Source organism: Nerophis lumbriciformis, linkage group LG01, assembly GCF_033978685.3.
Source record: "Nerophis lumbriciformis linkage group LG01, RoL_Nlum_v2.1, whole genome shotgun sequence".
NCBI classification, from domain to species: Eukaryota; Metazoa; Chordata; class Actinopteri; order Syngnathiformes; family Syngnathidae; genus Nerophis; species Nerophis lumbriciformis.
Genome location: NC_084548.2, coordinates 26,254,362 through 26,268,066, shown reverse-complemented (window position 1 = coordinate 26,268,066; position 13,705 = coordinate 26,254,362). Strand labels below are relative to the sequence as shown.

Below are 13,705 nucleotides of genomic sequence, written 5' to 3'. Positions count from 1 at the left end.
GGTTCTGCGCACTCCCTACTCAGAACCCATTTCCCTGATGGAATGAGTGAGTCCCTTATAGCATACCTGCTTTATGGTGTGCTGCAAGCATTGGAGTACCTGCACCGTATGGGCTACGTTCACAGGTAGTGTGTTGTTTTTTTCTCTTATCTGATACAAAGTACTGTACCTTTTCTGTGACCTATTTTATTTGGGGTGGTTTGGCCTTTCACACTGACTCAATTGAATCCCCCCTTTTTAAGTTCAATTTATCAGGTATGAGCAGTTATTCATCTGCAGGTTGTATAGTTAGAACTCAATGTCTAGCGCAGTTTGATTTGTGATGCAAAAGCAAGTCAACCTCCATACTATCTAATTGTGCAAATGAACAATGACCCTGAAGGTTGGGGTGTATTCCTGATCAGTTTTTGGTACAAAGAAAAAACAAGTTTTTGTATGCTACACAGTATCTTGTATGCTGTACATTTTCAGCTTTAATATCATTTATTAAGGATGTTCAATAAATATTTTTTGAAGCCGATACAGAAAACTTCCTGCTTACCAATAATTAAATGGTATCTTTTTTTTTTCTCTTTTTTTTTTATTTAGATTTAACTGTAGACTACAGTTAAAGTACAGCTATAAGGATGGGTGGGAATTGATAACATTTTTACAATTCCGATTCCAACATAATAAACATACTAGAATTTTCTTATTGCACTCAAATACTTTTAGATCAGCATGAAAAATAACATTAAATGGCTTTCAAATTAATAGACAACTTATCTTTTTCTAAGTAACAGTGCACTCCAAATACAAACTTATGAAATTCATCCCATTGACTTGCATTCATTTACGGGGATGTCTTGACTCTGCAATATGCTAATAATTGGCAACGGGCCAACCAGTTCAATTCTGTGTCTAGTCTTTTTTTCTTTATTTATTTAGTTTATTTCGAACATGAACACACTTACAGCATAGTACATCACACAATTTCATGTAATTTCTCTTTACATCATGTCCATTTTTATAGTAAAATGACATCCGTGAATGAGTAATACAACAGTTTATAATATATAATTAAGTCAGTCATTATTAACATACTGAGATGAAGAATATCTTATTTTCAATAAGGTTGGAAGTGTTTCTCATAATTCGTCTTCTTTGTACTTTGTAAGCACTATTAATTTGAACAACCTCATAAACTGGATCATATCAGTACAATGTTTAACTTATTTTCTTAATCCATTCCATAATTTAATTTCACATACTGATATACTAAACGTTCTAAGTGTTGTACGTGCATACAAATGTTTTAAATTAGATTTTCCTCTAAGGTTATATTTCTCCTCTTTAGTTGAGATGAATTGTTGTACATTCTTTGGTAGCAGGTTATAGTTTGCTTTGTACGTAATTTTAGCTGTTTGCAATTTTACCAAATCATCGAATTTTAATATCTACATATCTATGTCAATGTGCATAACATGGGATCTGGTCAACCACGTTTTTAAATTTTTAATGTCATTGGGCAGGTTTGAATGCTTGTTTTGCCAATTGTCGACAGCCAAAATACTTCTATATTGCGCTTCGTGCACCCTTTTTATCAACGGGTAAAGTTGCTCATTCTGCCACCATTTACCACAGCACAAACATTATTTGCATGAAAAAAAGTACTTTTTAGTACAGTGTCAGTACTAAATTGTTAGTATTATGTTAGTTTGGTATACCGAACATGCCTACCAGATAGAAATGTATTTTTTCATTTTATATTGTGCTACATAACTTATGTAGCCTTATCTGTCTAGCGGGGCGGCATGGCGTAGTGGGTAGAGCAACCGTGCCAGAAACCTGAGGGTTGCAGGTTCGCTCCCCGCCTCTTACCATCCAAAAATCGCTGCCGTTGTGTCCTTGGGCGGGACACTTCACCCTTTGCCCCCGGTGCCACTCACACCGGTGAATTGAATGATGAATGATAGGTGGTGGTCGGAGGGGCCGTTGGCGCAAATTGCAGCCACGCTTCCGTCAGTCTACCCCAGGGCAGCTGTGGCTATGAAAGTAGCTTACCACCACCAGGTGTGAATGAATGATGGGTTCTACATGTAAAGCGACTTTGGGTACTTAGAAAAGCGCTATATAAATCCCAGTTATTATTATTATTAGTAGAGCTGGTATAATTGTATGATTGTTGCTACATCAGGGGTGTAAAAGCCAGTCATATCCTGCTGTCAGAAGAGGGGCGTGTCTACCTGTCAGGGCTCCACGGTGTTTACAGTATGATGCGTGATGGGAAGCGGATGAGGGTGGTGTTCGACATGCCTCATCACAGCCCTGCCCTGCTGCCTTGGCTCAGCCCTGAACTACTGCAACAGGTCAGTTTTTGCTGTTCCAAGTGAAAGGACGACCTCTTTTGGCGGAACGTTCTATAATTACTGTGCATTCTTTCTCACTCGGCAGGACCTTCGTGGTTACGGAGTGAAGTCCGATATCTACAGTTTGGGTATTGCCGCCTGTGAATTAGTGAGCGGAAGGGTGCCTTTTCAGGACATGGTCCCTACTCAGGTAATGATATCAATCAATCAATCAATAAATCTTTATTTATATAGCCCTAAATCACAAGTGTCTCAAAGGGCTGCACAAGCCACAACGACATCCTCGGTACAAAGCCCACATACGGGCAAGGAAAAACTCACCCCAGTGGGACGTCGATGTGAATGACTATGAGAAACCTTGGAGAGGTGGGTAACCCCCCTTCTAGGGAAGACCGAAAGCAATGGATGTCGAGTGGGTCTGACATAATATTGTGAGAGTCCAGTCCATAGTGGATCCAACATAATAGTAAGAGTCCAGTCCATAGTGGGGCCAGCAGGACACCATCCCGAGCGGAGACGGGTCAGCAGCGCAGAGATGTTCCCAGCCGATGCACAGGCGAGCGGTCCACCCCGGGTCACGACTCTGGACAGCCAGCACTTCATCCATGGCCACCGGACCTGTGCCCCCCCCCTCAAGGAAAAGGGGAGCAGAGGAGAAAAGAAAAGAAACGGCAGATCAACTGGTCTAACAGGGGGGCTATTTAAAGGCTAGAGTATACAAATGAGTTTTAAGATGGGACTTAAATGCTTCTACTGAGGTAGCATCTCTAATTGTTACCGGGAGGGCATTCCATAGTACTGGAGCCCGAATAGAAAACGCTCTATAGCCCGCAGACTTTTTTTGGGCTCTGGGAATCACTAATAAGCCGGAGTTCTTTGAACGCAGATTTCTTGCCGGGACATATGGTACAATGCAATCGACAAGATAGGACGGAGCTAGACCGTGTAGTATTTTATACGTAAGTAGTAAAACCTTAAAGTCACATCTTAAGTGCACAGGAAGCCAGTGCAGGTGAGCCAGTATAGGCGTAATCAAAAGTCTAGCAGCCGCATTTTGTACCAACTGTAATTTTTTAATGCTAGACATAGGGAGACCCGAAAATAATACGTTACAGTAGTCGAGACGAGACGTAACGAACGCATGAATAATGATCTCAGCGTCGCTAGTGGATAAAATAGAACGGATTTTAGCGATATTACGGAGATGAAAGAAGGCCGTTTTAGTAACACTCTTAATGTGTGATTCAAACGAGAGAGTTGGGTCGAAGATAATACCCAGATTCTTTACTGATTCGCCTTGTGTAATTGTTTGGTTGTCAAATGTTAAGGTGGTATTATTAAATAAATGTCGGTGTTTAGCAGGACCGATAATCAGCATTTCCGTTTTCTTGGCGTTGAGTTGCAAGAAGTTAGCGGACATCCATTGTTTAATTTCATTAAGACACGCCTCCAGCTGACTACAATCCGGCGTGTTGGTCAGCTTCAGGGGCATGTAGAGTTGGGTGTCATCAGCATAACAATGAAAGCTAACACCGTATTTGCGTATGATGTCGCCTAGCGGCAGCATGTAAATACTACAGAGTGCAGGGCCAAGAACCGAACCCTGAGGAACTCCGCACGTTACCTTAACATAGTCCGAGGTCACATTATTATGGGAGACGCATTGCATCCTGTCAGTAAGATAAGAGTTAAACCACGACAAAGCTAAGTCTGACATACCAATACGTGTTTTGATACGCTCTAATAAAATATTATGATCGACGGTATCGAAAGCAGCGCTAAGATCAAGAAGCAGCAACATAGATGACGCATCAGAATCCATCGTTAGCAGTAGATCATTAGTCATTTTTGCGAGGGCTGTCTCCGTAGAGTGATTTGCCCTGAAACCGGATTGAAAAGGTTCACAGAGATTGTTAGACACTAAGTGTTCATTTAGCTGCTGTGCGACAATTTTTTCGAGGATTTTCGAAATAAAGGGAAGGTGGGACACCGGTCGGTAGTTTACCATGAGGTCAGGATCAAGGTTAGGTCTTTTGAGTAGAGGATGAATAACCGCTTTCTTGAATGCTAGGGGAACAGTGCCAGAGGAAAGTGATAAGTTTATAATATTTAGCACTGATGGACCTAATAATACAAAAAGCTCCTTGATAAGTTTCCCAGGAAGTGGGTCGAGTAAACATGTTGTTTGTTTTATCCCACTTACACGCTGTAATAGTTCCTCTAATGTTATTTCATCAAAAAAAGAGAGACTATTTTGTATTGCAGTATCCGTCGTAGATACAGTTGTAACTGTGTTCATAGAACCCAGTTGTAGCTGGGATGCGTTGTCTTTAATCTCCTTTCTAATGAGTTCAATTTTCTTATTAAAGAAATTCATAAAGTCATCTGCCGAGTGGGTGGAGCTATTGGGAGGAGTCCCTTGTTGGGTTAGGGATGCTACTGTACTAAACAAAAATTTAGGGTCGTTTTTGTTGAGGCGGATGAGATTTGAGTAATATTTAGCTTTAGCTAAGGTAAGCATGCGTTTATACGATATTAAACTATCACTCCATGCTTGATGGAAAACCTCAAGCTTGGTCGCGCGCCATTTGCGTTCCAACTTTCTACATGATAATTTATGAGCTCTGGTTTCTTCTGTAAACCATGGGGTGCGCCTTTTAGGGGCCCTTTTTTGTTTTAGCGGTGCTATACTATCAATGGTTTTGCGCAGGGCATTGTCAAAGTTGTTAGTGAGGTTATCAATAGAGCCGACATAATTTGGGAATGGTGCCATTACCGAAGGCAGTAGGTCAGCAAGAGTCATCGTTGTGGCAGCATTAATGTTGCGGCTGCTATAGCAGTTATTATTATTATTAGTTTGTTGACAATGAGTCAGAACTTCGCATTTTATAAGGTAATGATCGGACATTACTTTAGTATACGGGAGTACCATAACTTTGGAGGTGGTGACACCCCTGACCAGCACTAGATCTATCGTATTGCCGTTGCGATGCGTAGGTTCATTTATTATTTGTGTAAGACCACAGCTATCAATTATAGTCTGGAGCGCCACGCACTGAGGGTCCGATGGGGTATTCATATGGATATTAAAGTCCCCCATTATGATTATATTGTCTGCGTGCGTCACTAGATCAGCAACGAACTCTGAGAATTCATTAATAAAGTCCGAGTAGGGCCCTGGGGGGCGGTAGATAACAGCCATATCGAGAGGCAGTGGTGCGACAGACCTCATAGTAAGCACTTCAAACGATTTGTATTTATTATTTAGGTTAGGGGTAAGGTTAAAGTTTTCATTGTATATTAGTGCGACCCCCCCACCCCTTTTAAGGGGACGGGCAATATGCGCATTCGTATAGTTAGGAGGAGATGCCTCATTTAGCGCAAAAAATTCGTCTGGTTTGAGCCAGGTTTCGCTAAGACCAATGACGTTAAGATTGTTGTCTCTAATGACCTCATTAACTAATAACGTTTTGGGAGACAATGATCTTATGTTTAAAAAGCCCATATTATAAGTATTGGGCTGTTTTGACGAGTTTTTGTTTAAATTATCCGTAGTAGAAATATTAATAATGTTGCGTTTATTATACGTAGTGCACTTTAAATAGTTTCGACCATATCTAGGAATTGATACGACGGGAATTTTCAGATTGTTTGCTTGATGCAGCGATCGACTGAACGCATCATGATTTGCCACCTCAGTAGAATGCATATCTACCCCTGACACATTCACAGCAGAAAACACATTATGTGAGTTGTGTGTTATTCTAAGAAAATTGCTATGCGTACAGGAATTATCCAGCCTGGCGCTGGCTAGTTCTAGCTTAACTGACTCCTCACCCGGACTAGCAGGCTCTGTAATTGCCTGTGACCGGGCTTGCCCTAGTGTAGTTAGTCAAATGTGACTTAAACAGTAGTCTATGTTTTTAGACAGGATGATGGCGCCTTCCTGGTTAGGGTGAAGGCCGTCCCTCATCAGCAAGCCTGGTTTGCCCCAGAAAGAGGGCCAATTATCAATAAACGTTAGTCCCTGTTGTCTACAGAAGCTAGCCAGCCACTTGTTAAGCGAGACTAATCTGCTATATCTCTCATCATTGCCTCTCGATGAGAGGCAATGATGCAGCATAGACCGGGAGACATGTCCCTGTGTAGGAAAAGCAATCAAATCCAAAGATAATTACAAATTTGCTAAGAGTGAAGCATGTGATGGGGAGTACTAGTAAGGGAAGCTTAACCTTTTAAAAGAGAAGGATGCTGGGGGCTGCTGGGTTGTGTTGCTATAGTAATTGCTCAATATTAATAAACACTAAAAAAGCTAAAGCTAAAAAAACTGTGATGAGGAAAACAGAAGACAAGTCAACCAAAAAATTTGGAAAACAAGCCAAGAGTTGGAGACGAGCAAATGTCAGGAATCATTTTGAAAAAGATTTAATAGTCGGTAACATTCTAACTTGAGCCCTAATGTGTCGGGTTTAGACGCTGCTTCTCAAGCTACGTGGCTTACACCCCTGCCTGCCAGACACGGCGCCCTTTCCACTCAGCAAACTGAAGGTGTCCCGGTCAGGGCTGGACTCCGGCATGGGAGAGAGCTCTGCTACCGGGAGCGCCACGCATAGCACCAGTGCACCGCCGCTTGCCACAGACGTCCTACAGAGCCCCGCGCCCAAGAACCACTCGGCCACTCTGCACAGTTTGGTGCAACTGTGTCTACAGCAGCAGCCTGACCGCAGGTTTTCCTCTTTCACTGACAGTGGACAAGACATCTGTTCTCTTCTCTCATATGTTACCAACACAGATTCACCTAATTTTTTTCTCTTTGCAGACCGTCAGCCTCTGCTTTGTTGACCCACGCCTTTTTCAAGCAGGTCAGTCTGTATTTAAAGTGCTGAGCTTGCTTTACCATCCTGCAGTGTCTTTCTCAGCATGTATTGCTGCAATTAAGCAGTAAAAAGCAATACTTCCAACTCTTTTTTTAAATCCTCCAAATTATGTACTCATGTTTGAATTGGACTTTGTTCAAAAGAACTCAAAGCATATAGCAAACGCAGTATAATTGTAATTAGGTGTGTAATTGGAGCTGGGCGGAGAGGCAAAAAAAATTATCACGATTTATATTTTCATATCATCCGATCTCAATAAATATCACAATTGATTTTTTTATTAAAGGCAAATTGTCCCGTGCAGGATTGTACCGAGTACCGTGGAATCCCCTTTGTTTACTTCCGCATTATCTTCTAACAGACATTTCCGCCATGCTTTGTCAAGGTAAAAGATGGTAAGAGCTGACAACTGTCATTTTGTTCATATCTATGATTGTGTTTACTAGAGGTGCAACATTACATGTAACCCTTTCTACGATCCGGTATGGTATTAGGGCCATGGTTTTGCTTCCTTTTCGGTATGTTTTGCGTGGGTAAAGAGAACAGGTTTTTTTCCTTCTCAAATTTATGTTATTTATGTTAGTTATTTTGCTTGTCATCACAAACTTCATTCACATTTATTAAAAAAAAACTTTTAAATGTGAATTATTATTTTTATTCTTTGATTACTTGCTTCTCACCAGTGGTTTGGAAAATGGCAAGCAGTGACCCAGATTGTAGAGTTTTTTAAAGCTCGTACTGTAGTTTATAATTAATTAAAATACATTAAAGTGCAGTTTGAATTTAACATAAAACATTTGAATGATTATTTTACAAACAAAATGTTTTTATCTACAAACTCAAAAATTATTTAAGCAAAAAGTGTCTGCAGTTTTTTAGTGCATGTTAAATCAGAAGAGTTAAATTTAGACCAATCCCATACTGTGATTCTAAAATATTTAGATACAAACATATTTTTTTTGCTGATTATTTTAGTAGGCGTGTCCAGTAGTTCAGTCACAAAGACATTCTGTGCATGCCTGCGAGTCCGCATTGAGGGCAGGATTACTGCACACCACAGTGGGTTGCTCCTTCTCAATGCTAGTGTTAGCCATATTTGTTTTATTCTTCTGGACTCCACTTCCAGCTGTGTAAGGGGGAAGAAGCACAACGCTGATCGGACATTAATTATGTCACAAGGAGCTTGACATTCATGACGCAGGACAGGGATGGTCACACGCACACACGTACACAAGCGCATTCATAGACACACACAGGCTCACGGTCAATAAAGGCTTATTGTTCCGTGCAGGATTATCCCAAGCACCGGTGCATCCCTAGTGTTAAAGGGGAACTGCACTTTTTGGGGAATTTTGCCTATTGTTCACAATCATTATGTGAAATAAACATCCATGACCATGGATGTTTATTTTTTTGCATTCGAAATATTAAATGAATGCGATCACAAGTCCTTTTACAATAGAGCCAATGGGAGCCGCGCAATTCCACCTATAAAGCCCTTAAAAAAAACATCCAAACACCTCCATTGAGGTTTTATGTACATGATGTAAGTATATATGTAATGTAACGGGCACATTTATAATAACATTTAATATTTACTTATTTTGATCATTTTAAGCATATCATTAATATCATTAATTTAAAAAACGCATTACATTTGCTTTTTTTTATTCCTAACTGATTACTGCTCACTGCAGACTTTATGAGACATCATTTACTGTGCAAGGTCTGCTGTCAATAGGATGCTGACTGCTTGGACGTTCATATATTCCCATTTAGATGAAGAATGACCATAATCCTCACAAAGAAACGTGGTGGAGGGTCAGGGGAAACAATAATAATAATAATGGATTAGATTTTATATCGCACTTTTCTATTATTAGATACTCAAAGCGCTCACAGAGAAGTGGGAACCCATCATTCATTCACACCTGGTGATAAGCTACATTTGTAGCCACAGCTGCCCTGGGGTAGACTGACGGAAGCGAGGCTGCCAGTTTGCGCCTATGGCCCCTCCGACCACCACCTATCATTCATTCACCAGTGTGAGCGGCACCGGGGGCAAGGGTAAAGTGTCCTGCCCAAGGACACAACGGCAGCGATTTGGATGTCAAGAGGCGGGGAGCGAACCCGCAACCCTCAGGTTTCTGGCACGGCCGCTCTACCCACTACGCCATACCGCCCCTAACAAGCGTCTTTTCGTGTAGTTTTTGCCATTTCTGAGTCCTAAATGGCTGTCAAAGTGTACCAACTCGTCAGAATACGTCCTCAGACTTCGTCTGTCCAGGTGAGATGCAAGATTTATGATCTACAATAAACTCCCAGGGAGCAAGGAAGCGAGGAAACACCTCGCCAGTCGATCATGTTGAATTTTATACACAGGTTTGTGATCACCGCACAGCTATAAACAGTTTGTCTGCGTTAGCGTTTATAATAATATCACTAACACTTGGTTAATATTCCAAATCACATAATGTAAATGGAGTATTGTTTGCGATTTTTGAATGGTTATTTATTAGATTTTATGGGTGAAATTGAGGACCTCCCATTGGCTGCGCAGTAAGTGGAATTTATTTACGTTTATTTACAAGTTAGAGTGCATTAAAAAAAAAAAAAAATTTAATAATTGTGAACCATAGGAAAAACTACTGTACTACTGTACGAGACATTTCCGCCATGTTTGATCGAGGTAATATGCAAACAGCTGATCACTGTGATTGAACTGAAATTAAATATGATCAGCGATTAGAATCATATAATCGCCCAGCCCTAGGTGTAATAGTACGTGTATTGCTAATCTATTTTTTTGGTACTGAACTCTGTTTGGTACAAAGTCATCCAGATTTTTTTACACAGTACACATTATTTGGAGACACCACATTCAGTGCAGAATAACGCAATTATTTGTTTTTCCCTTTGATTTGATATCATTTGAAGATTATTCCCCAATAGGAGCAACGCTTGAAATACAATACTCTTTGAATTTTAGGTATATTTGCACAAAGTACCGGTATCGGATTGGTATCACTGATACCAGCCTGAATTTTACTAGGTATCAAATCGGAAAGAAAAATCAGTGGTTTGGCACATCACTAAACAGCAGTATGATCTCATATGAGTATGACTCAGTGACCCGCCCCCACCAATTGTAATTGGCCATTCGTTGGTTGGTTGGGTTGGCTGAAATGTATGATCCACAAACCGAGATGGGAATAATACTGTGGTTGCCACTCCGATGCAGTGTTAATTTTGACTGCCGTTTTTAATTCAGTTTTAGCCATAGTCTTTTGGCGGGGACTGCATGGAGCCTTTTATTTGTTAACAAATGTCCGCTTGTAGCTGAGATAGGCTCCGGCGCCAGCTGCGACCACGAAGGGAATAAGTGGTAGAAAATGGATGGATGGATGTCCGCCATAAATAGATAATAAATAAATGGGAAATACTGGATCCACTTCCTGTTTTTGCTGCGCATTTGACGTAAGCGCTTTGGACCACATTAAAAGTTGCCCTGCCTTTAGATCTACCTTTAAATAAACCATTCCTTGAGGCAGAGAAAATTACTTTTTGTAAAGAAGTAATACGGTATAATTATCTTTAACTTACAGTTGTATAGATGTCACGATCGATATGACTCGCCTGCTGATGGCATCCTAGCAGTATAAATTAAACATGTACTGTGTGTTATAAGATTAGATTAGAGTGCAGCATTTAAGTTTTTCCCTAATCTAGTCTTATAACACACAATATAGACAAGTTCTCCTAGTATTTATCATCTTTAGCTTGTTGTTTACTTAACGGTCAGTTAAGTAAACAACAGCTGTTCATGCATGCACATCAGGGCCGGTTCTAGGCAGGCATATATGAGGGGGTAGTCAGAAATGTGAAGGGGGAATCAGGTGTACATGCTGCTCCATCATGCTGCAGCACTTTTTTCGTTTTCATTGCCTTCTTCATATAATTTGTTTGTTAGCTACAGTATGGGCCTGTTATACTTAGATTCAAATACCATGCACTAAACAGCGTGAGCAATCTAAAAAATAGCGTGTACTAATAGTGGGCGTGGTGTGCGTTTGATTTACTAACACTGCATTTGCAATTAGGTGGTGCAGACTGCCTTATTTAAATGAGGATTGTGCGTGTACTATATGGGCATCACCGCGGAGACTCTCTCATTTACTGCACATTCATGTTATCTTGCTCCTACCTTCCTGTGGCATTATGCTATATTTTCAAACATGCAGGATTTACAACTTTTTATGGGCATTTTAAAAGCAGTCATGCAGTGCATCTACATTTTTTTCTTTTCTTTTCTTTACTACTGAAGGTGCATGCGAGAGAGGCTGCATTTACTCTGCGCAATACACAAAAATGCATATTTCAAGAATAGGTTTTTCATATAAGCAATATTTTGATCATATATATTCAATGTGGGGAAAAAACAATCATTAAAAATAATACCATATGCATCAATTTAATTTTTAATCAACCTCTTAAATCCTCTAGCAGCTATAAAATGACACAATTATGTTGCTGAATAGACAATATGTCTAATATTTTTAATTTATGACCATCAAAATATACACACACTTAGGACAAAGGATTCTCGTCTGTCCATCGTCTGTCTGTGCAGCACAAGCACTGATCCTGCAGCCGTATGTGGAACTGTCAGTTTGCACAGTTACTAAAAAAAATGCAAAATAGTGCTCACAAAACAGTGATATATGTTGATAAATCTCATTGCGCGTGTTAAGTAATTACTGTATATTAATTTGCATCTTCTCCTCCCAGTATTGTGGGCATTTTGAGGAGTAGCATTTATTTTGCATATTAATGAAGACAGGGATGCAAAATAAATAACACGCCTTATTCTGCTCACTTAAGAGACGCAATACACTTTGCACGACTTCAGTTGATTAACTTTACGTGTGCTATCAAGTTTGCACATGTTTTCGTACATGCAAATATTTACATTCATGCAGTGTTTAGTGACCAGCGGGCTCTATAACACGCACCCTACGCCGCAAGAAACTTAAGAAAAATAACTCAGAACGACCGAAAAAAACTACTTATTACCCTCATTTTGCCATAATCTTAATTCCCTTTGGACCAACAATCATAGTGAAAATGATGCCTTCTGTGTGAAGTATGTCAACTGGTGGCTGCCTGCGATGTAGTTTGTTATCATTGCGCGTACAATGCCTGTGCTTTTAAACTTAGACAAACTTTATTTATCCACCATCATTTATTATTACATCTAAAATGTGGTTTATTTTACTCTTACAATGTCCACTCCGTCTATTTATAATTGTGTTGGACTTTCTCTTCTGCCGTTACCAAATAGCTTTATCTTAGCTAAGGAAACGTATGATAATATTCCTCTTTTCTGACTTATAAATGTTACAATATTGGATATTCGTCTAAACCTGTCAAACCATAAGGTTCATGCGTTTGGACGTGAGCTTTTTCAAACCATAACACTGTGCTGTGTGAATTATATTTCAGGGTTTCCCTTAATGTATTTGAATGTGGATTCAAATTTGATTACCGCCACATCTTAAAAATACGTTTTTTTGTTGTTTTTTTTACTTGAAAACAAATTAAAGTAATATAATATATTGTCGCCCCCAGAAGAAATCACAAAGTCCGACACTATTTCAAACTTTTATTACCAATCTTAAGAAAACAAACAGCACAATTAAAATGGTTTCACCTCCCGTGCAAACACTTTCGTCTCGTGAGTCCACGCTTCCCCGGACACACAACAACCCTTCCTCATTCTCCGCCAATCACCTTACAAGCACGAACGGTGTGTTTGTGACCATGGGAAAAACTGACATCAAATCCAAAACACACGAAAATAAAACTAACATTAACTGGTCTTTACAGTATCAATTGATTGCCAGAAGCTTGTGGATGGCTACCAAAAGCGCCTTGCAGTGAAACTTGCCAAGGGACATGTAACCAAATATTAACATTGCTGTATGTATATTTTTGACCCAGATTTGGTCACATTTTCAGTAGACCCATAACAAATTCATCAACAAAAAAAACTTCTTTTTTTTTTGTGACCAACAAGTATGTGCTCCAATCACTCTATCACAAAAAAATAAGAGTTGTAGAAATTATTGGAAACTCAAGACAGCCATGACATTATGTGTAGCGCCGGATGTAAACAAAACGCACATCATTGAGACTGTCTGCTGCGTTGTTAACATGTCTGCAATGTGAAGGTAATATTTATATATATATTACACATATACCCGCGGACAGCCTTCTACAAAATGTGCAAATAATAATAAGAGAAAGTCCAAGTAGAGCAACTGCGTCAAGCAAGAGTGACATATCATGCTTGCTGCAGCTAACTCAGCGACATAGAGTTAAGAGTTAAGTCTCTAAACACGAGTACATTTTATAATAACACCAGAAGAAGATGCTACATTTGTTGCTACTTGTTTAAAAAAAAAAATAAAAGTCTGGAAA

The 13,705-nt window shown here is 39.8% G+C and overlaps 1 protein-coding gene across 4 annotated transcripts in view; it reads left to right on the top strand.

The window, feature by feature from the left end:
- stradb (STE20 related adaptor beta) overlaps positions 1-13,705 on the top strand; it is a 36,414-nt gene that overhangs the window by 12,224 nt on the left and 10,485 nt on the right. For all 4 annotated transcript variants that reach the window (XM_061978142.1, XM_061978160.1, XM_061978151.1 and 1 more), the window contains 5 exons: positions 2-125; positions 2,177-2,348; positions 2,434-2,538; positions 6,822-7,075; positions 7,168-7,210. In XM_061978142.1, the coding sequence (XP_061834126.1) occupies positions 2-125; positions 2,177-2,348; positions 2,434-2,538; positions 6,822-7,075; positions 7,168-7,210 (698 nt within the window). The remainder of the gene's footprint in view (position 1; positions 126-2,176; positions 2,349-2,433; positions 2,539-6,821; positions 7,076-7,167; positions 7,211-13,705) is intronic.